General features: G+C 42.6%; 1 protein-coding gene across 1 annotated transcript in view; it reads right to left on the bottom strand.

Moving 5' to 3' along the window:
* Nucleotides 1-1,143: 1,143 nt before the first annotated feature.
* Nucleotides 1,144-23,749, bottom strand: part of mmp15b (matrix metallopeptidase 15b) — a 38,726-nt gene continuing 16,120 nt past the window's right edge. Inside the window, exons 5-10 of the mRNA XM_084353057.1 lie at nt 22,537-22,698; nt 21,704-21,900; nt 15,054-15,192; nt 10,824-10,974; nt 7,521-7,639; nt 1,144-7,236 (exon numbers count right to left, since the gene is read on the bottom strand). Coding sequence (XP_084209183.1) covers nt 6,722-7,236; nt 7,521-7,639; nt 10,824-10,974; nt 15,054-15,192; nt 21,704-21,900; nt 22,537-22,698 — 1,283 coding nt within the window. The 3' untranslated portion in view covers nt 1,144-6,721. The remainder of the gene's footprint in view (nt 7,237-7,520; nt 7,640-10,823; nt 10,975-15,053; nt 15,193-21,703; nt 21,901-22,536; nt 22,699-23,749) is intronic.

Below are 23,749 nucleotides of genomic sequence, written 5' to 3'. Positions count from 1 at the left end.
TGATACTGTTTCTATTCCAGTTGGTGACCTTTGTTGCATGTCATAGCCCTCACTCTCTCTTCTAGGGAGCAATGTTATCTGTACAAACTTTTAGTTGGAGATATATTTTACTGTTGAGTCAGACACAATCACCTCTCAAGACATGTCTCTGGCCTGCCTTCTTTCCTTTTTCTCATCCCATTAATGAATACCTTTTCTTTCTATTGAAAGCTTTCGGCCCTCAGCTAGGCTCCTCCATTAAACTGATCACGAGAACTCAGATGAAGACAAAATCACTATAATTTGGTGTCAATTTTGCCCAATTACGCCTGCGACAGGATTTGAGTAGGTGTTACTTCATTTTTGGGCTTTGAAATAACTTAGTCCAAGTCACAAAAACATCTCATTAAAGTCTACCATCAATCTCTGTTCTGTAATTTTGGTGTTTGGATTAAATCCATCATAAAAAAAAACATTGTGGTGCTGCGAACAATGAATTTCCTCTCACTGTGATGACAGCATTGCCTAGTTGGTTTCTTATAGGCTCCAGAAGCTGCGCGCTAACTTCCTCTCTGCTCATGTGACTTCCTGGCGATCAGCCAGCCTTCCCTGTCTCCCCACCTCCCATGGCCCATAAAGCCACTCCGCAGCCTGTCCCGTGTGAGACAGGAAGCAAGGCCCTATGGACAGTGACCTCACCGCAGGAAGAGAGTAGACGGTGTGTGTACTGTATGTGGCTGTGCAGAACTGTATTTCTGTATTCTCTTCAGATAGCTCAGAAAGAATTAAGCTGCACCAATAACCAGTAGGGGGGTTGTCCATTTTTAACAGGACCTGTTTCATTTCACTCACCTGCAGCTAGCAAATGGACTCTTCTGTGCCCTTGGCTTCAGACCCATGGTTGCGGCTATAGGTTCTATGCATAAACCTCAGTCAGATAAAGGATCAATGAGTCAAGCAGACTAGACTAACATATTCAACTAAACAACCCCTCTGCCCCCACACTCTCTCTGCTGGCAGGGAATGGAGAGGGGTGATGGCAGGTTAATGGGGATACATTTTGGGTATTTTGCTAACAAGGGGATGGCATCCCCCTTATCCCCCTTCAAATCGCCTACTGCCAATAACTGCATGAAAAAAAACAAAACAAAACAAAACTTTAAATATTTTCAGAGCAATTTTTAATGTGTACATGTCCAGCATGGCTTGTTAACACACTCAACTAGAGGTGAACACACAAACAACTCAAATGTATAAAATCTTACATTTTCTACAGAAAAACAAAACAAAACACTAACAACCAATCAAAAAACTTATTGGAATGTTATTAACAAAACATGTCATATCAAGTTTGGAGAAAAGAAATGCACAAAATGAAATCAAAATAAGACAAATAATCAAAGACAATCAATAAACTCATCTGTTTTGATCGACTGTTGCTTTATTTGTTGTTGTTATTTTTTTTTCCATCTCATCTCGGCCAGGGATGATGGTCAAGTTTTTTGTTTTTTTTCACAAGTAACTGAATCATTACTCAAGTAGTAATGAAAGAGAGAAGTTCAAGTGTGAGATGCCAAGTTCCACAGTTGATGAATCCAACAGAATCTACTCTCTACTGTAGCTGCAGTTAGTGGATGAAAACAGTTTCTTAAGTGGGCTGCTCAACAGTTTGTCTGAAGCACAACCAAAGCTCATCCGCTGCACTTGCCCGGGGAAAACCGACGACCAAAACGCTGAAAGTCATTTGTCAGCCATCTTTTCTGTTTCATCCTGCAGTGAGTGGCTGAGTTAGTCAAGTGGTGATTTGAAATGAGTGGTTTCAGAGAGGATGGGCTCAATTAGCAAGGTGAGATGCACTCTGGAAAAAGAGAAAGTGGACGATCCGCAATGCTCTGCATCTGAGTCATCATAAGCCAGAAACAGAACAAGTCTTAATGTATGTCACATTTGACTTTTTTTCTCTTTTGCTTTGATCTTCTCAGTCCGTTATTTATTGATCTGCTTTTTCCCAGCACAGTCTGGACTTTGCACAGAGCTGATGCAACAACTTTTTGAAGCTTACAGGAGCTGCAGGGATACACAGTGACCGCAGGAAGCTAAAACATAAAAAGTGCAGTGGAGGACACAGACACAGCTTAAGAGAATACCTGCCTTCTGAATAATTGTGGAGATTTTAACAGAGATATTCATTAAAATAAAAGATGAAAAAACAAAGTTTAAAGCCCACGCTCTGAGCCAAAACAGCAGGGCTGAATGAGGAACGCTTGTGTTTACAGAAACACATCCTGAGAGTGATGAAAGCTCAGACAAGCTCAGCAATGTCCTAACCTTACCTAAACTTTGCATCAAGGCCCTGTACTTCAAAACGAACAAGGCATTAACATAAAAGAACTTCAGCCTCTGCAGCTCTCAATGTGAATGTGACGTCCTGTTGCCAAGCCTGCACTCACCAAACTCAAGACCTGACAGGTACAGTGTTTTTAAGCGAGTCCTTCCCCGGTGTTCAATGTTGCCGAACAAGGAGGTGGATCTAAAAACAGGCTCTGCTGTGTGAGGCTGGACCTTGGCCTGGACTAGTTTCCTAAGGGGGGGGAGGAGGGGAGGAAGGTGAATGTTGGGGAAGACAGACAATAATGTGTTTGTGTGTGAGAAAGAAAATAGGGGGAGGAGAAGGAGAGTGAGAGAGAGAAGGCCATTGTTTTTGTTATGATCCCCTCGGGCTTCCAGGGCTGGACGGGGAGGGCAGAGAGAGAGGGAGTGTGAAGATTTACAGTCAGAAAACGGGCCTCGCTTATGGAGAGGAGAGCTGATTAACTGAACACCTCGACACAAACACAAAAACATGCATCAATCAGCCCTGACAGCTCTCTCTCCTAACCTTTCACTATTTCTCTTCTGCTTGGTGTCCTGAGACAAAGAGCTCCACTAAATTCAATCCCTGTCAGTGTCACCTTACAGAGAATCTCTCAAACTGCTGAATCACCCAGTCTGTGATTTCAACTGAAGCAAACTCAGGTGCACTTGACTTTTTTTTAACTTTGAAGTGGTTACTTTAGCTTTGAAGTGGTTAACTCCCTGTGGGCTCTCTGTGTGGAGGTTATAGAGGAGAATCAGAGGGTTGATGAAGAAGAACTCCGTTGTGTCTAATGCAATGAGTCTGCATTTTGTGAGCCTGTCCAGACGCTACGCTGTCTAAGCACTCATTGATGTGCCTGTAGGAGCCATGGAAGAGCAGGACAGGAGAGGAGAGAGGAGAGGGGGATGGGGGTGCTTTTAGCACTGATTAGCTGCGTCCGCCAACCCCCCCCCCCCCAGACCCTGATGATGAAGAGGTGAGCGATGGACACAGGACACCGTTTCCTGGCAACCGCTATCGACTGGCCACAGATCAATCTCCAGACTCGTGGTGACGGCTGATTATGCTCTTCCCTTTCTTCCTTTCAGTGTAAGTGTCCTGTTAACTTTACCTCCGTCTGTGTAGGTGTCTCACCTCAACCTGTCTTCACCTAGCAACAGACCTACAGAACAGCAGTGTTATCTATCTGGACTGTCTGTCAACAGAGAGACAGATGGAGCAAAACTGCTACTGCTTGTGAGGTGGAACCAATATGCAGGCTTTAAAACAAGTCAAGAGGTACATACACAACTATAAGCAAAGCACTTAGAGCAGGCATTCCTAAAAAGGACTGTCACCTACTGTAAGCTAAAGTTTCCTCATGGCTAGCACTGTTGTTGAGCTAACAGGAGAATTTGGGTCACATGAGCCGTTGCCAACGGAATAGAGCCATCAAAGTTCTCTCTCTCTCTCTCTTCCCACCCCTCCTTATTCCTGAGATCCAAACTTTGCAAGCTCAGGGAGTCGAGGTCAGCCTCCCTCCCCCTCCCCCTCTTTCCTTGTCTCAGCTGCAGGAAATCTCTCCTCACCCTCCCCATCCACATCTGTGTAACCTGAGTCAGGCGTACTGAGCCCCCTCTGGTCAGACTGGCAGCTTAACTTCTTAATGCTACCTCAGATAAGCCTTCCTCCCATTCATATTTGAAGTCTCACTCTTAGTTTGTCCAGCCCGCTTTGTAGACTCAATATCTTATTTTTATGATAAAACTATGATAATTTCAGATTTTCCATTGCTGCCACACTTTTTGAAGGACTTGAAATGGGGTGCTCATTCCACAACTGTATGAGTAATGTCATCTGACTATAAATTCTTGAAAATGTATTGGATAAATAAATGGATCAACTGAATCTTGATCTTATCTCGGAAATGGTTGTCAGTGATTAGTACTAAAGTAGCTAAAACATTCAAAAACACTGGTATGGCTCTTTATACAGATATAACGAGCATTTAAGATGGACATTTTTCTCAGATTTTCCCATCTCTGTTCTTGCAAGATTAAAGGGAGCAGGGAGTGTTTTGGCTCGGAGAGTTCAAGGTTTACTTTAGGGGTCGCATGGGGTTAGCAGAATCTGCACACACCTGCTGTTTTTTAATGAACAGGATTAGTCTGTGTTCACATGAGCCTGCATGGCCCGAGCCCACCCTGGTGCTTACAGCTACACAATATTTACGACAGATAGAACACAGGTCCTCACTGAAGTTTCTCAACGTGTCCTTTCAAAAAACACGACCAGTAAAAAGTCCATTATAAACTGCACGGCACATTAGCTGCACCCTCCCACTGCTGTGTTGTATTTGTGGTGTTACATCCTGTTCTGAAGTTAAAGGCTGTGGCTTTGCTTTGTTTCTCTCTTGTTTTATGTCTAACACACACACACACACACACACACACACACACACACACACACACAAAGATACAATGAATACTCCCATTCTTGTGTTATTTCACAGTGAGCTGACTTTTTAACGTCACCATTAGTCTGTCTGCCCTGTAGCACAAAGAACAGGTCTTGTCAGGTATTGTTGACAGAAAGGAGGCTTTCTGAGAATTAGCAATCTAATGGAAGAGGTCCACTTTAAAATCTGTTTACCCTTCAGCCAAGGAGGTCTTTAAATTGTTTCCAAATAAGGAAAAGAAAGAAGGTGGATTCAACTATGTGAGTGCAAGATATAAAAGGAAAACACGGCTATGGTGGTGTGAATTTGATTGGAAATTAAATTAAGGATAAATTCAACTTGGGTCTTATTTTCAAAGCCATCATTTCTATAATATATCATAACACTGTACTCATTAAAAGCTGGTAAAATTGGGGAACATGGCAGGCTACAACAAAGCCAGATAGGGCAAAAAAAATAAATGGATAAAATAATTTTACATTTTGAGATATGCTTATTTGCTTTCTTGCTGAGTATTAGATGAGAAGACTCTGCCAGTTGGCTAAAAGACTGAAAGCAGGAGAACTAGCTAGGCTGGATCTGTCAAAAGCTACACAAACCTGACTCCCTTTTTAACTAATTATGTACAGTTTAATCCAACAAGTCATACAGTGTTCACTAGTCAAATCTAGAGATGCTGGTAGAGCCAGGCTAACTGATTCTTCAAAGTCTATTCCTCAAAACGTGTTTCCTATAAACAGACCCCCATATTAGACAGATTATCTTATCAGGAGCTAAGCAAAAATTGAGCACACCTGAAAAGTAAATAATGCTTCACTACATGTAAAACCTAGGACAAGTGTGGGAGGTCAAAGTGGAACCAGGAAGCTGGTCTATAAACTGACCACCTGTGCTCATTTTCTCTTCCAAAGAAGTTTGGCCAACGTTAGGGTTTTGTTAAAAGACTGTATGATCCTCATCTTTTAAGTATCACTGACGCATTACCAGACCTCAGCAATAAACTTTATGAGTACAGGGTTATTATTACTATTAGAATTAACACAAAAACAAGATCTAAAGAGTAATAAACCAGAATTACCCTTTAAAAGCAAAGCAGTGCCTGTGTGACTCACAAACTGAAGTCTGATCCAATCTTCAGGGTTACAGCCATAACCTCATCATCATCAGAGGGAGTCAAAGGGAGGATAATACCTGGGCTCAAGGCACTCCTCAACATACCTCTTAATGTTAACTACAGTGAAATGTCTGTTGTGACCAAACCCTGTTTCTCTCTACCTCACCTTCCACCTCATCACATATTGCTCTATGGAGAAAAAAAGGGATGGTGCATGATGAAGAAAAAGATAATGAGTGGAGGACGGAACCCTGCTGAACTCTACTTGAAGCGTAATGGCCCATCCACAAATCACTCTCTCTTTTCTGACTCTTTGTATTTCTTTTTTTTGTGACGACTGTGATAGCATGAGCAGATGTGAAGTTATCAGCAAGAAAAAAGTCCCTATTGAGATGAGGTGAAGGAGGAGGGTGGTGCAGACAGGGGAGAGAGAACAGAAGGGCCTTCCTGGTTTAGAAATAATAATAACAACAAAAAGTCACGTAAAATGAACCAAAACAAAAACAACAAGAAAAAAAAAACAATGTGCAAACTTCTCTCATATAAATAGACTACAGTTGACGCACTGTAGAGCACCATGGGAGACAGGAGGAAGTTAGTGTTGTGTATTTGTGTGTCTGTGGGGGTGTATGTATATGTAAGACATAACTGATGTTTCTAGTTTGTGTGTGTGTGTGTGTGTCAGTGCAGTTTTGTCTACGACCACATGTACTACGAGCTGCAGGAGCACAGAGACTAGAGACAGATGGATCACTGGGAGGAGGGTTGGGTTAGAGGAGGGTGGTGTCTAAGGTCCATTTTAAGTTCAAAGTTCAGTGTCCCCTCAAGTCAAGAGTCAGACCCAGTCCTGCAGCGAGCGCTTGCAGTGCACCAGCAGCCGTGGTGCTCCTTTGCTCTGCAGCGTGTTGATGATGGCGTAGATCAGTCCCAGGATGCACAGCACCAGGACCAGTGGGATTGTTACCATCAGGATGTTCATGGTCCGTTCCTCGCTGTCGTCCACCTTCAGCACAACGTCCACCTCGTTGGTGTCTTCCTCACGACCCTCGCGGTAGTCTTCATCTTTGTCGTTGTCCGATCCTTTGCCCGAGTCTTTGTCTGTTCCACCGCGATCTGTTCCATCCCTATCTTTGCCCTTATCAGCGTCACGTCCTGCATCGGGGTTGAACGGTGGCCGGTTCAGGTCTGGGTATTTGCGTCCTGAGTCTGTGTCTGTGTCTCTGTCTGGGTCCAGGTCCACGCTGCAGCCCATGAAGTCTCTCAGAATGGATTTAGGGTAGCCAGGTTCACTCTTCATACGATGGTTGTCAAACTTCCAGTACTTGGAACCCTTGTAGAAGTACGTATATGCTAGAGAAGGAAAGGACGTCAAATGTCAGCCAACACAACAAGGTGAAGATGCAATATACAATACAATTTAAGACATACCTCAACATACTACAATTACGCTTCTTTTCCTCTTCGCAATGCAAGACCACACCCTGATGCTTTGTTTCTCTATCTACCCTAGCCCACACATACACACGCACGCACGTACACACACACACGCACACGCACACACACACACACACACACACACACACACACACACACACACAGATAGCGAGAAAAACACTCTTCATGTCTCAGCTTACCCCCATCATCGCTGAGGAAGGCCCCCTTGGGAGTAGAAGGCACTGACGATCCCCAGACACTGATTGGTTTCGGGTAGCCTCTGTCAGCTGAGCGTGACTGCTCGTTGAAGCGCCAGTACCTGCAGACAGCAAAGGACAAGATGGTTGTTACTCTTTATTGGCTTTTTAAACAAGAAAAGAACTGACTTTATAGTGTGTATGAAAAAAATGTTTGTTTCCACATAAAACATATGAGTATTTTCATAAATGTGTTATACTTGCATATGCTTGTGTTATTTCTTTTCTACAGCAGTGCAAAGTTTGTTCAGTATGTTTGAAGTGTTCACAGATCCTTCTAAAATATAAAATCCAAATAAATATAGCTACTGCTAAACTCTTGCATAGCTTAATTAAATGGGGCAATGCTGGAAATTTCTAATAGACATTATTCATGCAATCACAGTCACTTGGGTCTATGTATTGATATTGAAAATGTTTCAAAACTAAAATCAGAAATCAATAACAAAATCAATCCAATTTGTCAATAATGGAGAGGTTTGTTCACCATCTTATTTTAGTATGTTAGCATTTACATCTACATTTAGGGCATTTAGCAGAAACTTTTGTCCAAAGCGACTTACAATAAGTATATTGTAAGTCGCTAACATTGCTATGTGTGGTCGAGGTGAAGTCTGAACAAGTGAGTCTTGAGTCTTGAGTCTTTTGCGGAAGATGGCAAGTGACTCTGCTGTCTTGACATTGGTCGGGAGTTCATTCAACCACTGAGGCACCAGAACAAAGAAGAGTCGTGACTTCGCTAAGCGATCTTTGTTTGCTCTCAGCGATGGCGGTACAAGCCGGCAAGCTGATGTAGTGGAGCGAAGTGCTTGCACTGGGGTGTGTGGTCTGACCAGCGAGTTGCAGTAGTCCAGGCGGGAGATGACCAGAGCTTGGACCAGGAGTTGCGTTGTCTTTTTGTGAGAAAAGACCGGGTCCTGCGAATGTTGTAGAGGGCAAATCTGCAGGATCGGGCCACAGCAGTGATGTTGGGGGTGCAGGATAATCTGTCGTTGAGGATTACGCCCAGGTTCCCCGCAGTCCATGAAGGCGATACTGTGACGTCCTCAACAGTGACTGACAGGTCCACGCAAGGGCAGTCTTTCCGGGATGAAGAGGAGTTCAGTTTTACTAAGGTTGAGCTTGAGGTGGTGCACAGTTGTCCAAGCGGAGATGTCTGCCAGACATTCCGAAATGCGCGTTGCAACGTGGGTGTTGGAGGAGGGGGGGAAAGAGAGGAACAGTTGGGTGTTGTCTGCATAACAGTGGTAAGAGAATCCATGTGATGTGATTGCAGAGCCTAGTGATCTAGTGTATAGTGAAAACAGAAGTGGTCCTAGAACTGAGCCTTGAGGGACACCAGTTTCTAGAAAGCAGGGTTTGGACAAGGAGCCATTCCATGTGACCTGAAAGGTGCAATTTGTCAGGTATGATGTGAACCAGGTTAGAGCAGAGTCAGTGATGCCAAGTTCAGTCAGAGTGGAGAGGAGGATTCGGTGGTTGACTGTGTCAGACGCAGAAGATAGGTCGTGGAGATTGAGGACTGATGAATGGGACGAGACTCTGGTGGCACGGAGGGACTCAGTGACTGTGAGGAGGGCCGTTTCAGTGGAGTGAGCAGTCCTGAAGCCTGACTGATTGGGGTCAAGGAGGTTGTTTTGTGAAAGATAGGAGGACAGTTGGCTGTAGACGGCGTGTTCCAGGGTTTTAGAGAGGAATGAAAGAAGAGATACGGGGGGAGATGATCGTACTGGTCGGGAGGTGAGGGGACAGAGAGCGTCTAAAGAGGAGGAGAGGGAGGATAACAGAGTGGAGGAGGCTTCCTTGGTGGACATTAGAGAGCATTGTTCCATGAATGGTAGTGAGGAAAGAACGGTTGAGGAGAGAGTGGAGGGAGAGAGGGATCTCAGGTTGCAGTGGGTGGTGACCATCTGAGGTGTTGGAGCGAAGGATATGGTGGACTTCAAGGGGAGAGAGAAAGTGACAAAGTGGTGGTCAGACACATTGAGCGGGGTAACAGAGAGTGCTGAGGTACTACAGGACCTTGTGAAGATAAGGTCAAGTTGGTTCACGGCCCAGTGGGTGGGTGGAGAGGGGGAGAGTGTGAGGTCAAATGTGGAGAAGAAGTCAATGAATTCAGATGAGTGCAGCTTCTCGAGGTGGATGTTGAAGTCACCCAGGACAACGAGTGGTGTGCCATCGTCAGGGGAGCAGCTTAGGATGGTGTCCATCTCATCAAAGAAGTCACGGAGAGGACCGGGAGGGCGATTGATCACCACAATGGTGAGCTTGGAAGGAAGGGTGACAGAGACAGCGTGGAAATCAAGTGCAGACCTGGGTAGGTGGTCCAGGGCAAGGACCTGTTAGGACCACATGGGTATGATCAGGAGTCCAGTTCCTCCTCCGTGACCTGTTAGTCTTGGGGAGTGTGAGAATGAGTAGGCAGTTGAGAGGGCAGCTGGAGTGGCAGTGTTTTCTGGGGTGATCAAGGTTTACATAAGGGCCAGGAAGTGGAGAGTCTGCAGGGAGGCATAGGCTGAAATGGTGTCCGCCTTCTTCACTGCAGACTGTCAGATCCATATCCCCCCTAGTACTTCAAGTTCAGTACCGGTGGAGAATGTTGGGTAACATAGATTGGCTGGGTTACAGCTTCGCGCAATGGGTCTCAGGTGAAATCTTCTCCAGTTGATGTCCTGACTGGGATTGGGTAGGACTCATGGCTACGATGGAGGGTGGACAGAGGGTTACTTGGACTCCCTCGATGGACTCCCGCAGAGAGACTCCCTAAGTCTTTGTTCGGCAGTCTTCGTTCTGCTGTCCTGACGCTGAAGTGAATAGTCCATATGTGCTAGATTTTTTGGGGGGGGGTTGGGGGGTTAACATACAAATTACAGCTGATACAAAGCACAGCTGAGGCTGATGGGTATGTCAGTAGTTTAGGAGGTATAGGTATGAATGTCTGTACAAAGTTTGATGCAATCTATTTCATAGTTGTAGATATATCACAGCCTTGAACAAAGTAGTGGACTGACAGATCGACATTGCCCTTTACAGAGCCACAGTGCTCGTATTTTAAAAAAACAAAACAAACAAACATGCATTTCATGGAATGACACAAGTTGAGATCAAGCTCAACCTGTCAATTTTAAGACTGTCTTAAATTTGAGAACTAATCAAACTTCAATAGTTAGTGTATCAACTGCTGACATACTAATGTATAATACACTGATACTGTGTTTGATGCTGACAGGTTGTAAACTACATTACCAGTCTCCTTGAAATATGTAAGTGTAGCCGGATGGCTCCCACCAGATGGCTGTGTCTATTCGGTCATAAGGAATATCTCGACCATAGTCTACCAGTTCCTGTGGAAAGCCTGGTTCCAGGTTAGCCTCCCTGAAAAGCCAGAATCTGTTTCCTGAAGGAGTAGGAAGGGAGAGGAGAGGAGAGGAGAGGAGAGGAGAGGAGAGGAGAGGAGAATTGCTTTATAAATCTTTCTGGTGTATACATCGGTACGTTCTCTATCCACTCCCACTCATAACCCTAATAGACTCTGGAAAAAGTTAACAACACACACACACAATCATACTGTATATGCCATGTACAATTACATACATGCCCACATTCACACAGAAACAAGTACCCATACACACTCTGCTCCCGCACACACATTTATTTGCTGGCACAGAACATGTTAAATAATTGAAATTGAATGAGTTATAAAAAGAGAACAATAAGAGCAATTGGAGAAACCAGACCAGCATTTACACACACTTGTAAATTATGTGAATGCAATAATGATTTGTTGGCAAGCGATCAAAAAACAGAGCACGACATTATTGACTAAGGAGTTTGGGTTTTTCTTGTAATTATCCTTTAGGAGCGGCTTGTCTCATGTTAGGCCGAAGCAGATTCCTCGCTGAAGGGAAGGTTTTATTATTTTCACTGTGTCAGACAGGGGGACTCCATTCCTCCTGGCACCATTACATCTCTCTTGTTGGCTTCAGTCTTCTTTTCCCTCCCTCTTTTTCCCACACCCACCAACCCACTCACTCATACATCTATCCACCTCCAGCCCCTTGCTCCTCTTTTAAATTGAAAGCTCTACACTCAGCATCTGGAGAGAACGAGTGGTTGACGCAATCCCAGGGTCCTGTGGTGCACAGCCCTGATTCAAAATCCCATGACTTATTCCATGACTTTCCATAACCACACCAGAGTACCAGAGTGACCTAAAGATTTGAATCCTTCCTGCTGTGTTAATGTTATTTCTCAATGGGGATAGATGGTTTGGCTTCTATTACAGTTGGGCTTGTTTGGGATAAAACAGCTGTGAAACCTCTGGGTAAAACAACAGCTGTGTCAGACAATTGGATGAATACACTTTTGCATATAACTGTACTGAGAATTCATGAAAGTCTCTGATGTTCCCATACTTTCCAAGGCTGGATTACACCATTCAAAATCCAAACATTCCAAATATTCTTTCTTTCTCTTTTCTTTCTCAATACATTCAATGCAATGTTTGCATGTATGTATGATTACTTGTATCTTGGTAGTTGGTAAATTTAACCCAGGAGTCCAAACTCCTAAGAATGAAAGTTCTCCAGTTCAGTAAGACTCAGGTGATAACATTTCACAACAGCCATGTACTGTATATGTACAAACAAATGCCTGTTTTCAGTTAAATCATTATTTTTTATTTAAGCTATCCATGTCCATGGAAATGACTATGGATGTAGACCAGATGGTAATCTTGGGAGGAGGAGAGGCCTCATATCTAGAGCTAGACTGCCCTTTCCACCAGGCCCACAAAACATCAAACAAAAAGGTCAGTTAGGCCATATTTTACAATTCTACCGCATTTCAAACATTTCTTGCCAAAATCCCCAAATTAAATTTAGGTATAACAGTTCAGTTGACAAACAAATATGGAAAGGATTATGTTTTTAATGTATAGTATGTACAGTGTCATGTCCTGCCATGTCACTCCCCAAAAGGAAACTCTAAGCTCGGCACAGCAGGGAGTGGGGAGTGACCATAATAACTTCCCCCATATGGTAACATAGACTGTGACCCCTTTGTTCCGTGGCTCTTTGACATAGAGTCTGCAATGTGGTTTTGTTCTTGCACAGATTCACAGAAATTGTGATATACAATCAAGAGCCTGCATGGGTGTTTCATGTTGAAAATTACCAGATTCTCTATAACTTTCCTGTGTCTACCTTCCTGCCAGCTCAATCTGCACTGTGCAACTTGACGCAGCTTCCGTCAACTATAGACTATGTGCAGATTTGAACTGGAACAGAGCCTGAAACATGCTGTGGTGGGTCTGGTGGAATCACAAGCATCACAGCTGGAACACAACAAAATTGCATCTGCTGAAATAAAGCCGTGATAGATTTTGTTGTCTTTTATTGTCCATTACAGCTAATTCAAGGTGAAAGACTTCTAACTTAAAATCAAACGAGTCAGCTCCCAAAGCATTCAAGTCCCAGAGATCAGAAGTACATTCAAAAGATTGAGAAATGACTGTTGTCTCCATGCTGACAGGAAGTCAAGTTGCTGACTGATCTTATTGGTCTATCAGAGATTCAGAAACTCAGCACTGGCAGTGCTTCCTTCCAGCCTAACTTTTTCTTACCTTCCTTTTCCTTTTTCTTGTTCTTTCTTTGCTAATGGCTTGCAGCCAAGTGTCACACTGAGAGGCTTACCAATGACATCATCCTCCCCATCATCAACAGCTGCCCCAAAGCCTGTGGCTCCCAGAGTCGAGCTGCATTGAAGACTGAGTTCTTTCTTTTTCATTCAACAACTTTATCCACTGTTATAAAAGACAAGCTGCTCTCAGTGACTCACAGTAAAAATAATGACCTGTACTAAAAGAGATTTATACTCAGCACGTAGAATACATTATGTGCCGCTGCTGTCTTTGGGATGTGGGGGTATGTACTGTATATCTTACACATTATCGTAAGATATAAGAAAAAGTCAGAATCTTTTTATTGTTTAAGTATGAGAGCATTAAGAAATGGAGCAATTTAACTGTACTGAGGTTGTAAAGAAGAAACCAGATGGTGGATGGTTTTCTATGCAGGACAGCATAGTTATGTTATAAGGTATAGTACTCAAAGGTACTAAAAGACTGTAATATCTTATCAATTAACATGAAAACAAAAGAACAATCTAACTTTTAAATATTATATTATACCACAGTATTCAGTGAATCCAACTATGATTGTGTATTGGCCTGGCAGGATTTGTGTGTTACTGTCCTGCATTCTCTAAGGCAGCTACTAGCTTAATTTCAAAATTGGGTATATTCTTAACGGCTGCTGTTGCTGCTGAGAGTCTGTCATCCTCTAAGTGACAGCTAATAATACCAGAAGTATATTATTTAGAACAGGGTCAGGCCTGTTTTTACAGCAACAATTCCCAGAAACATTACCTAAAGCAGTCAGTTTGATGATCTTCCAAACTGCAGCCACAAGTCTTAACCCATTCACCCACTCCATTCAAAAGTGAGCCATCATATTGCAAAAAAATTAGGTAACTGAGCTTATACAATTTAGATCACTTTTAAATTTATTTAAAAGTTGGTTTCACTTTTGAAATGTCCCTTCAAATTGCTTCCCAGTGATTTTTTTTATTTTATGAAATGTTGTTTGTTTTACTAACTTTGTTTTCTGCGTTTAGTTTATATACCTTTAAGTTTGTTTTATTCTCTTTGTGTTTCAAATTGTTTCTGTTTTTCATGTAATGCTCTTTGTATCTGCGTTTTGAAAGCTGCTATTTAAATTAGGTTTATTATGATTATTCTCAGAAATGTTTCAGTGCGGGATTGTTTCTTAATATGTGTTTTATAATATAAACATGATAAATGCAGGCTTCTTTTTATATTATATGTGATTTAGTAGTTCACAAACATGGAGGATGAAAGGTAACAAGTACATATACTGATTACTTATAATCTGCTCTTGTTCTTTATAGTAGTGAGTGATAAATGATACATAATCAGTCAGGACAATTCACTTTCGCCTTTTGGCCCTTTCATTTAGTGTCACAAATAGTCTATCAAGCCAATGTGAAGACAATATTAACAACAAGTATACCAGAAACGTGAGCACCAAACTAGAACTGGATACTTTGGGAGAATACAGAGCTTGTTTTGGGTTGCAAAATCAGTGATTTCTAACTTTGATGATATACACACAGTGAGGCGTAGAGTGCAAGTAAATCCAAATCAAAAGACACTGCACAATTCTTCCCCTGTACACCACTCTTTATTCACCACACATTTTCAGCTAACTCATTAGAGAAGAGTTATGAGGTGTGTTTAAATTTCCTTGTGTTGCAAACCCACCTTATTGACTTTAAGAACATGCAAATTTGGCTTTTGACTGTTGAACACCACTTTATCACCTCATACCTCAAATTCTCAGAGTTGTGTGTTGAGGAGCATGCATCCATCAGTGATGGTAAGGTACTGCTGCTTACCTTTAAAGAAGACGAATCTGCCATCGTGTCTCTCATAGGCAGCATCTATGTCTCCCGGCAAACCCCTCCAGAAGTGACTGATGGGCATGGGGTAGTTATCCAGAACCCTATTCTTACGAACCCGCCAGAACCAACGGCCCTGAGGAGACAAAATCAAGAAGTGTGCTTGAGTTCATCATCTCTTATAGTCAGTTTCTCTTTTTCTGTCTTTCTAAATTCCTGGCTGAGACTCAAGGCTTATAAATAAATCCAAAGTAAACCAATGCCCGAATAAGTTCAAACATACGTCTTCATATCTTATTCTAAGTATATCCCTCTATCCTTTCAAAACTTTACTATGCACAAGAATATGACGTGTATGCAGGATAGGACGAATGCACAGAAAGCTGCTGTAAGAACTTTTCATTTACTCACTTTTTATTAGTCAACTGATTTAGCACTGTCATAATGTTCGGTGGTCATTATGTCAAGCAAACTGAGCTCTGCAGAATAACTAGACCAGAATGTACAATAAACTAACAATAGCGAAACACTAGCAGGCTAATAATAGTCAGTCTCTGCTCCGGTGGCTTTATCACGTCCCCTTATTACACTCTCTCTGTTGATCACAGTCTGCCACAAGATAACTTTTATAAAGAACTGTTTGATTTCATTGTCAAGTCAAGTCAAGCACAGAACAGGGGGAATCACCAGCAGCAGATTTAAATCCAAGCACAGAAAGACACTTAGCTTGTGAACATTCATATCTACTGTATATGCTTGTGTGCACAAGCAAGCAGACAGATTTACACCAGGAGCCTTCAGACTCATTCATAAGTGGTGAGTCAGTAGCCCTGCCTGTCCTGGATAATGTAACGGTAAAATGCTCAGTGCTGCTTCTTTCTGGCAAGCACGCTTAGTTTTGTCCTTCACGCAGGACATACTGGCAGACAGGATGGCGCGGCATGGTATGGAATGGAACAGAATGGACATGGGTTGGCTTGAGCTGAGAGAAACAGGAACAGGACCGATGAGAACAGACTGCATGCTCTTCGATTTGTGTGGTCTGATAGCTCACTGCGTTGACCAGATTAAGACTGAATTGACCATATTAGTCCTCAGCAAAAACAGAAGAGATCTCAGTGTGGGAGTTTCAACATTGAAAGCAGCTCAGTGTGCTCTGCTGGCTGTCTTTATGTCCAGCCCTCTGCTGTGATGAAATACTACAAGTGAATAAATGACAGGAGAAATGTTCCTCCAGATTGACAGTCACTTTCTTCTTTTAAATAGACACAACTCTGGAGGAGAGAGAGTGGTGCTTATGTGCTACTGATTACTCCCACTCATACAGTACATAAAATATTACCTCTGCAGAGTAGTAGATTTCTAAACAGTGGAGACGTCACTTCCAAATTGATATGCGGACAATATGAATATGAACAGCACAATCAGAAATCAGTCCCAAGCCAAGTGCTAAACGACAGTAAAGCATACAAATCACTACTGATTTCTTTTTGAGACAATAACACTAGTCAATTTTAGGGTTGGGCTGATGGACAGCCATCACCTACTAATCCCTGACCATCGTAACATTGTGATTTAAAAGGCTCCCCACCACAGCACAATTAAGTGGTGTGTCCCTTCAGAGTTGCCATAGGGCAAGAGTTGTTGTTGTTTGTGATATGTGGGGAGAGGAAATGTTGCTGCTCAGTGCACTAACATTAAGTCTCCATGTCCCGTTTATTATTTTCTTATTAAACCAGCTCAGTGAGGCAAACCCAAGACACTCGGTTAAATCTGTGGCAGCATTGTTTCTTTCCCTGTGGGCCACTGTTTCTCTCAGTCATGCCATTTTTTTTATACAGTTTTCTTAGCTAAGCTTCTTGGCTAGTCGGCCAACGCAGTTTTACACATATGAGGCTGAACAAAGCTAAGTTACGGACATGTGGTGCAGAGATGAGGATGCTTTTAAACCTGGCACAGGGACGTGTCTCGGTTGTGTTGGGATCCTCACCACATGGTTCTAACAACAGAGCGGCCTGCATGTAGACCAAAGCCCAACAAGCGGCCTCCTGGCACTAATAATGCCTGGTAAACAAAGGAAAGTGCACCAACCCTAGTGTCCAGTAGGTGTCGCCTGGTTGCCACAGTCCCCCGAGGTTTGAAAACTCCCTTCTCTCATTGTCAGTTCCGGCGCAACAGCACAGAGATTAAAAACTGCTGCACGCCCCAATTCAAGGCAGTTCCTCCGTAACGTGTTGCTGGAGCCAAGACTGCCTCGTGTTTACCAGACACGTCCCAGATCCAGAGAAGACGTTGCGCAACCCAGCCTCTTTCATTCCTGCAGAAGTGATCTCTCCCCTCAGAGAGCGGCCCACTTTGCCCCGTGAGCAAGACGCTGTAGCCGGCCAACGCCGTTCATTCACGCAGACAAAAGGAACTGGATTGAGGAGGCGGATGGACACATGCTAACCACCACCAGTGCAGTCACAATGTGGAGCTAAAGTGTTAGCTTTGCGACAATAAGCCTCATTCCTGTCAAGGAAGGTGATTCGAGCCTGAATTCGTTCACCGGCCACTGAGTGATAGAAAGGCGAGTATTGTCTCTCCATGGCTGTTTCCACGCTTCCATGAGCGTTAGCCCTCTTTCTCTTTCTCCACTAACCCACAAGTACAAACACACACATACATTCGGGTAGACTCACACACAGAGTCTCATGAATGGCTTGTTGGAAGCTAATCATTAATGACCCCACTATAACATCAGACACATGTGTCGCGGTAGCACCTACACCAAATTCAGAACAACAGCAGTCCAGCTCTGTCCAAACCACACTGTGATTAAAGGCACATGATAGGTCTTGCGCGATCACCTTCATTGACCAGCCCTTGGCGTGACGTGACATGACGTGCCCACATCCGCCATCTTGAACAATCACACATCTTCCAAGAGATCGCCTTGGCTCTCTCTCTCTCTCTCTCTCTCTCTCTCTACGTCCGCCATCTTAGTTCTCTCTCCCTCTTTGTCACCCTGACTTACACACACGCATAACACATGCTTGTTTGTTGTTTGTTGCTTGAGTTTACCTTGGTGTTTTAGTTTCATAATTGATTATTGATTAATTTGCTCATCTTAATAAATAAATAATACATTCTTATAAATTCTATTGTATTGTACAGAACAGTTTTCTGTGATTTTTCATGCATATGCTTTGTGGTAACTGCTGGTTGTGATGGTCAGTATCTTATTAATATTTACATTTAAAGTGAACCGTTCTTTGGAGACTGTTTTCGGTGTGGTTATTGGTCCAGGGCTGTATTTAATTGATTCAATTAATCATTTTGATTATTAATTTTAATAATTACTATTGGTAATTTTGAATTGCTGATAACCACTCCTGCCCTACTTTTGTACCCCAAAAGCGATTACGGGAGATAGTTTACCTCTGCAGGGTGAGATGCCAGAGCAACGGTGGGAAACAGCAGCCACTGCAGTGGTGAGCTAATACGCAACTGGTACCTTACGACAACAGTGAGGGGACACGCTGCCTCAAATTCATAAACGTCATCGTCCATCACAATGTTTCACTGTAGACATCGTCATATTCCAATTCAGCATCCCCCAACCCTGTTCCATATTTGTCGTTAGGTGTAGTAGGTGTAATGGGGTGCTGATATGATTGTGGAGTTCCGAGGGCCAATCAGGTTTTACAGACCTGATGATCTCTGGCTCTCATCTGAGCGAAGTAGAAGTGATTTAAATATTTCTCATAACAATTTTTCAAATATCTCCAAATCAGTCACTTTAGAGTCTCTTTTAAGGAAGAATAGGATCTGCTTGAAACTTTCAGAACTGGAAATGCCACGGTCTTGGAAAAATCTCTCAAAGGAATAATCTCAGAGATATATGCTCAGCTACGGTACTTTGATTCTTCAGCTTATGAAACCATGAAGCAGTTGTTGGACCGTGATCTGGGGGTAACATTTAGTTCTGCACATTGGATCAACATTTGCAATGGGATCTTTCTGAAAGGCACTTCCATTTCTATACGTGAACAAAATGTAAACAATTTCCTTATTTTACACCTATTTGCCTCCAGATAATTTCCCCTAAGTACTCTAACTTGTGTTAACTGTAAACACACAATAGTATGTTTATCTACTCAATTTGGTCAAACTGTTTTACCTGTCAAACCACACTTCCAAAATGTATTTTTGATACAGACACCAAATCTCAAATCTCAAATAATTATTTAATTTAAAAAAGAGTGTAAAAAAGAAAAGAAGTGGTGCTCCACTCGGCAGGTCCCTACAAGTTAACGTGTGGATGTCACGGGTATCAGCTCTTATCCCGCGAAAGAACCTAACTCATGATCTCAATCATAAATCTGACAAATTCTGGACAATCCGTAAACCTACATAGTCTCCAACTTGCTTGCCCCTGGAAGGCAAAGCCTGCTTCATCTATATGTGCTATATTATATATATTATATATATATATATTTTAGTTTGTGGTTAGAATTTTCTGTTTTGTATTTAATTTCTTTCTTTTCTTTTTTTTTTAAAAGACAAATATTAGGTCAAGTTTAATGTTACTGTGAATGCACATAGCCAGCAGTCTACAGCCATACGGGCAGCTTTTTGAGCTGTACTTACTCTTAATGCTAAAATCTGCAGTCTCACAATGATAACGCCAACATTTTGATGTTTCGCAGGTATAATGCTAACCATGTTCATCACCTTTGTTTAGTATGTAAGCATGCATACATTTGCTAATCAAAACTAAACTAATTACAGCTGGGGCTGATGAGAATGTCAGTTGGAATGTTAGTTTTGCAGATATTTGGTCACAAACTGAAGTATGACAGAAATGATGACCTGATGTTGGAGCTATGAAGCGCCACCAAGTTTACAATTACAATTCATCCTGAGGGGTCATGATAATCTGAATCAAATTTCATGGCAATCCATCTCATCAGATATTTCAGTCTGGACTAAAGTGGCGGACAGACCAACACTGCAATCAACAGAGCCACACTGCTAGCGTTGCTGAAAATGAAGAAACAAAGCAGTGAATGTTGAAGCACTGTGAACTCGTATTCAACTTTTGGACAACTGCAAGGAGCAGAAAAAACATCTAAATAATTGATTAAGTACAAACCTTTGATTTTGCCATGATGAATTTACTATTTGGCGCGTGGTTGTTTATTTTTTCAAATATTACATGGAAATATAATTATATCCACAAAACTGAACTGATTACTAAAAGTATGGGATACTTATTGCTTCTGGCCATTCATACTAGTTTCAGAAACACTGGTAAGCAAGTTAAAAGTTAATTTTGGACACTGATTAATGTTGTCCAGACTAGCTTCATGACTGTGGATGAAACCTAAGAACATAGACATTGCTGGCTGAGATGAAACCTAAGAACACAGATATAACTGCCTGACCATATGCAGCACATGTCCAGGCAGCTGGCATCTTATAACTACTGGTCAGTGTCACACACACTTACAGTCCATGATAGGAGATATTCAAAGACTGTGTGATTGGAGGGACAGAGCTCTGTCATGTTCTACTTTGCAGAAACATCAACATGGTATGTTTTTTAGCCAAAAGTCAAATTCACTCTTGATGTAGGGCATGTTTAAAAAGGTTTACTGGGATCTAGTTAAAGATGTGTTGATAGTTTTATACTGCTGGATATCTTCAGCTGTTTGAATACCACTGCTGCGATTCACAGTTAGATGTTAAGTTTTCAGAGAGCATGACAATAGTTTTGTAAGTGAAGCCAAAGCGTCTTTACAGTGAAGCCTGGGTGTCCTACATTCAGCTGTGTCTAATATCTGCAAACCTCTTCAGTGTACAACACTGCCAACACTGCACACCTCCTCTGACCTCTCCCACTGAAACACATCCTTACTGATCTTTGTAGAGCTGCATTATGTATAGTGTTATTGGAACGAGGAAGAAATGCACAGGAAGAAATTGAGTCATATTTGCCGCTGAATTTTCTGTTGATTCAACTTTGAGAAGGAACACATACATTACATGACAGTGACAAGGAGCCATTACCTCCACAATAGGCGAAAACACTTAGCAGATGTATAATAACAAATGACCACAGGGCCGAGTTGCGTTATACAAAAGACCTTCAGTATTAAATGCACAATAAAACTCAGCTGACAGCAACTGCAGCCAACAGCCAAATGACCAGTTATGGCAGACAGTTTTCTACAACATTATCTCTTAAAGGTAAAATCCCCACTAATGGCTAACTGCTGCCTCAGCCCTTGTTAGTGTTTTGTGTGGGTCCAGAGGCTCTTTAAGGCTAACACCTGACAACACCCCACCCTTTTAACAGTGCTCTGTCTCATAAAAATCTCTGGCCCTGTCGGTTTACAATCCACAAGGACCTGATTGGAAACAGACCCCTTGTTGGCCGTGCACACGACATTTGTCTCAAACGGATTCTGCAGAAACGAATAACTAATTTATTGAGACAGTTAACTTGTTACGATGGCTCCACTGCTGTAGGCCAGCTTAATTTCCAAGCAAGGACATATAATAAACCATCGGGACGGTTAACATATCTCTTCTAATGTTTTATGTTCATAACTTAAATCAAGCTAGCTGTGGCCCTGTTTCTTGAACCTCAGAGCATTTACCTTGAAAACAAACATCTCTCCTCGGAGCATCGCAACCGAGTCAAAGTTCCCTTCACAGATATTGGGTCCGTAGTGATCTGGTCTTTCGGTGGTCCTAGGGCGGTCAGGATGCCGAGGAGGTGTCTGAGGTGGCCTGGGCCCTGGGCGACGGGGCGTCACAGTGGGTAGGGCCTGGGTGGGGCCGCTGCCTGGTTGACCTTGAGGGATAAACGAATTGGGTGGGTTCAACCTATTTTTCAGTATTATGTATGATGACAACATATAGGACTGTCTAAATGAAGAAACACAGAAGACAAGACCAAAGTGTGAAGCTTAAGTCTGTGTAATTCCAATAAATTGAAGCAACCTATTGGGATTGCACTTTTGTCTAAAGAAGGGGCAATGCACATTAATTAACATGAGCACAAGAATCTATCGTGTAAATGTGCAAGATTTAGCCATACAGGCTCATTTTCAAATGCAGTCCCTGGCAGGTTGATGGCTAACACATAAGCACAAATAAGTAAAATAATACAACCACTACTTCAGACCATGACAGCTGTCCCTGGCAGGCTGTCGCCATATGAAAACATCACACATACGAGAAGAATAGCACATAAGCATATAAACACAAACAAAGCACATAAGCACATTAAAACACGAGCATTTGAACACAGACAAAAGCATGTGGACACAGAACATTAGTAAAGACAAAGACATAATCACATTTTAATCAAATTTCAGGATGAAAATGAAAGGAAAATGGTCTTCTTTGACAGAGTGGTCTTTTTTTGTTGGGAATACACACATTATACACACTGGACACCAGGAGAGTGATCCAAAAACCAACCTACCATAGATCTGTTGTATGCCCCGCAGGTCATCCTCAGGCAGCTGGAAGTTGTCAGTCTCCATCCATTGGTAAAAGGGAGCCATGATGGCCAGAGGGTTGTTGGAGTGCTCTAAACCCAAGGCGTGGCCCAGTTCGTGGACTGCAACCAGGAAGAGGTCGTTACCTGAATTTATATGATGAAGCAAAGAGACAAATTAAGGGAGGGAGAAAGGTAAATGCACCTCATTGTTTAACACATGATTTCTAGAGAAGGGTTGTTGTTTGCACAGAAGGAGAATGAGAGAATACACATGTCCTCCTGTATTCGTACATGTGTGCCTGTATGAAAAAGACTCAAGGACTGCATAAGCTCCAAACCCCAGAGGGCAGAAAGTCCTAATAAATCAATGCAGTCAATGTTTGACACTGGCTATGCATTGTTCTCTGTCAGTACTGATGTCAATAATTTTCACAGATCTGATAGATAAATCACACATAGGCAGGCTAATGACCTCTGATATGAATCAACATACATTTCTAACATTTTTAACCAATCAAGGGATGCTGTTGTGCACTGCCACTGCAACAATTACATACTGACAAGTCCACAACACGGCTGTGACACACTGACCACTGCATCAACTTCCTCTCTACCAACTATTCCTATAAGTTTGCCTCTGAAGTGAAGCCAGCATACGTGTGGGTACTTCATCTCAGTCAATACCTCTTTGTTGTATGGCCCTGCTCCCTGTGAACTTTGAACTTGCTAGTCATAGGTCTGGCCCAATGGCCCAATGCTGACTGATGAGATTTGTGCCAGTGACATCATGCCGTTGAGTGTCTCGGACTTGGTGATGTCACTATTGTGAATACAGGGAAATGGGAGATGCTCTGGATGCCTGTCCTTGTGCATCTCCAATTTCCTCTTTGCAAATCATACACACAAACACAAACACACAAGGACACACACAGTTCATCTCCCCCGCTATCTATAATATCAGAGTCACATGAATGTCCTCATGGTGTATTTAGCTGCAGCTAACACTCAAGCAGAGAAAACAGCAGAGGGCAAGACCAGTGTGCTAGGGAAAGCTGAAGATGAAAAGAGAGAGAGATAAATGGAGAGAGAGAGCGCTTAGAGCAGATAAAGAGGCCTTTGTGAGGTAACTGACAACCATTCAGTTGGACAGAAAAAAGGAGTAAACTTCAAAAGTCTTGACGAAGTTAGAAGTTCA

This window comes from Pagrus pagrus (genome assembly GCF_965226575.1).
Source record: "Pagrus pagrus genome assembly, chromosome: 1".
Classification (NCBI taxonomy): Eukaryota; Metazoa; Chordata; class Actinopteri; order Spariformes; family Sparidae; genus Pagrus; species Pagrus pagrus.
The sequence above is the reverse complement of the archived record's forward strand: the minus strand, read 5'-3'. Positions and strand labels throughout refer to the sequence as shown.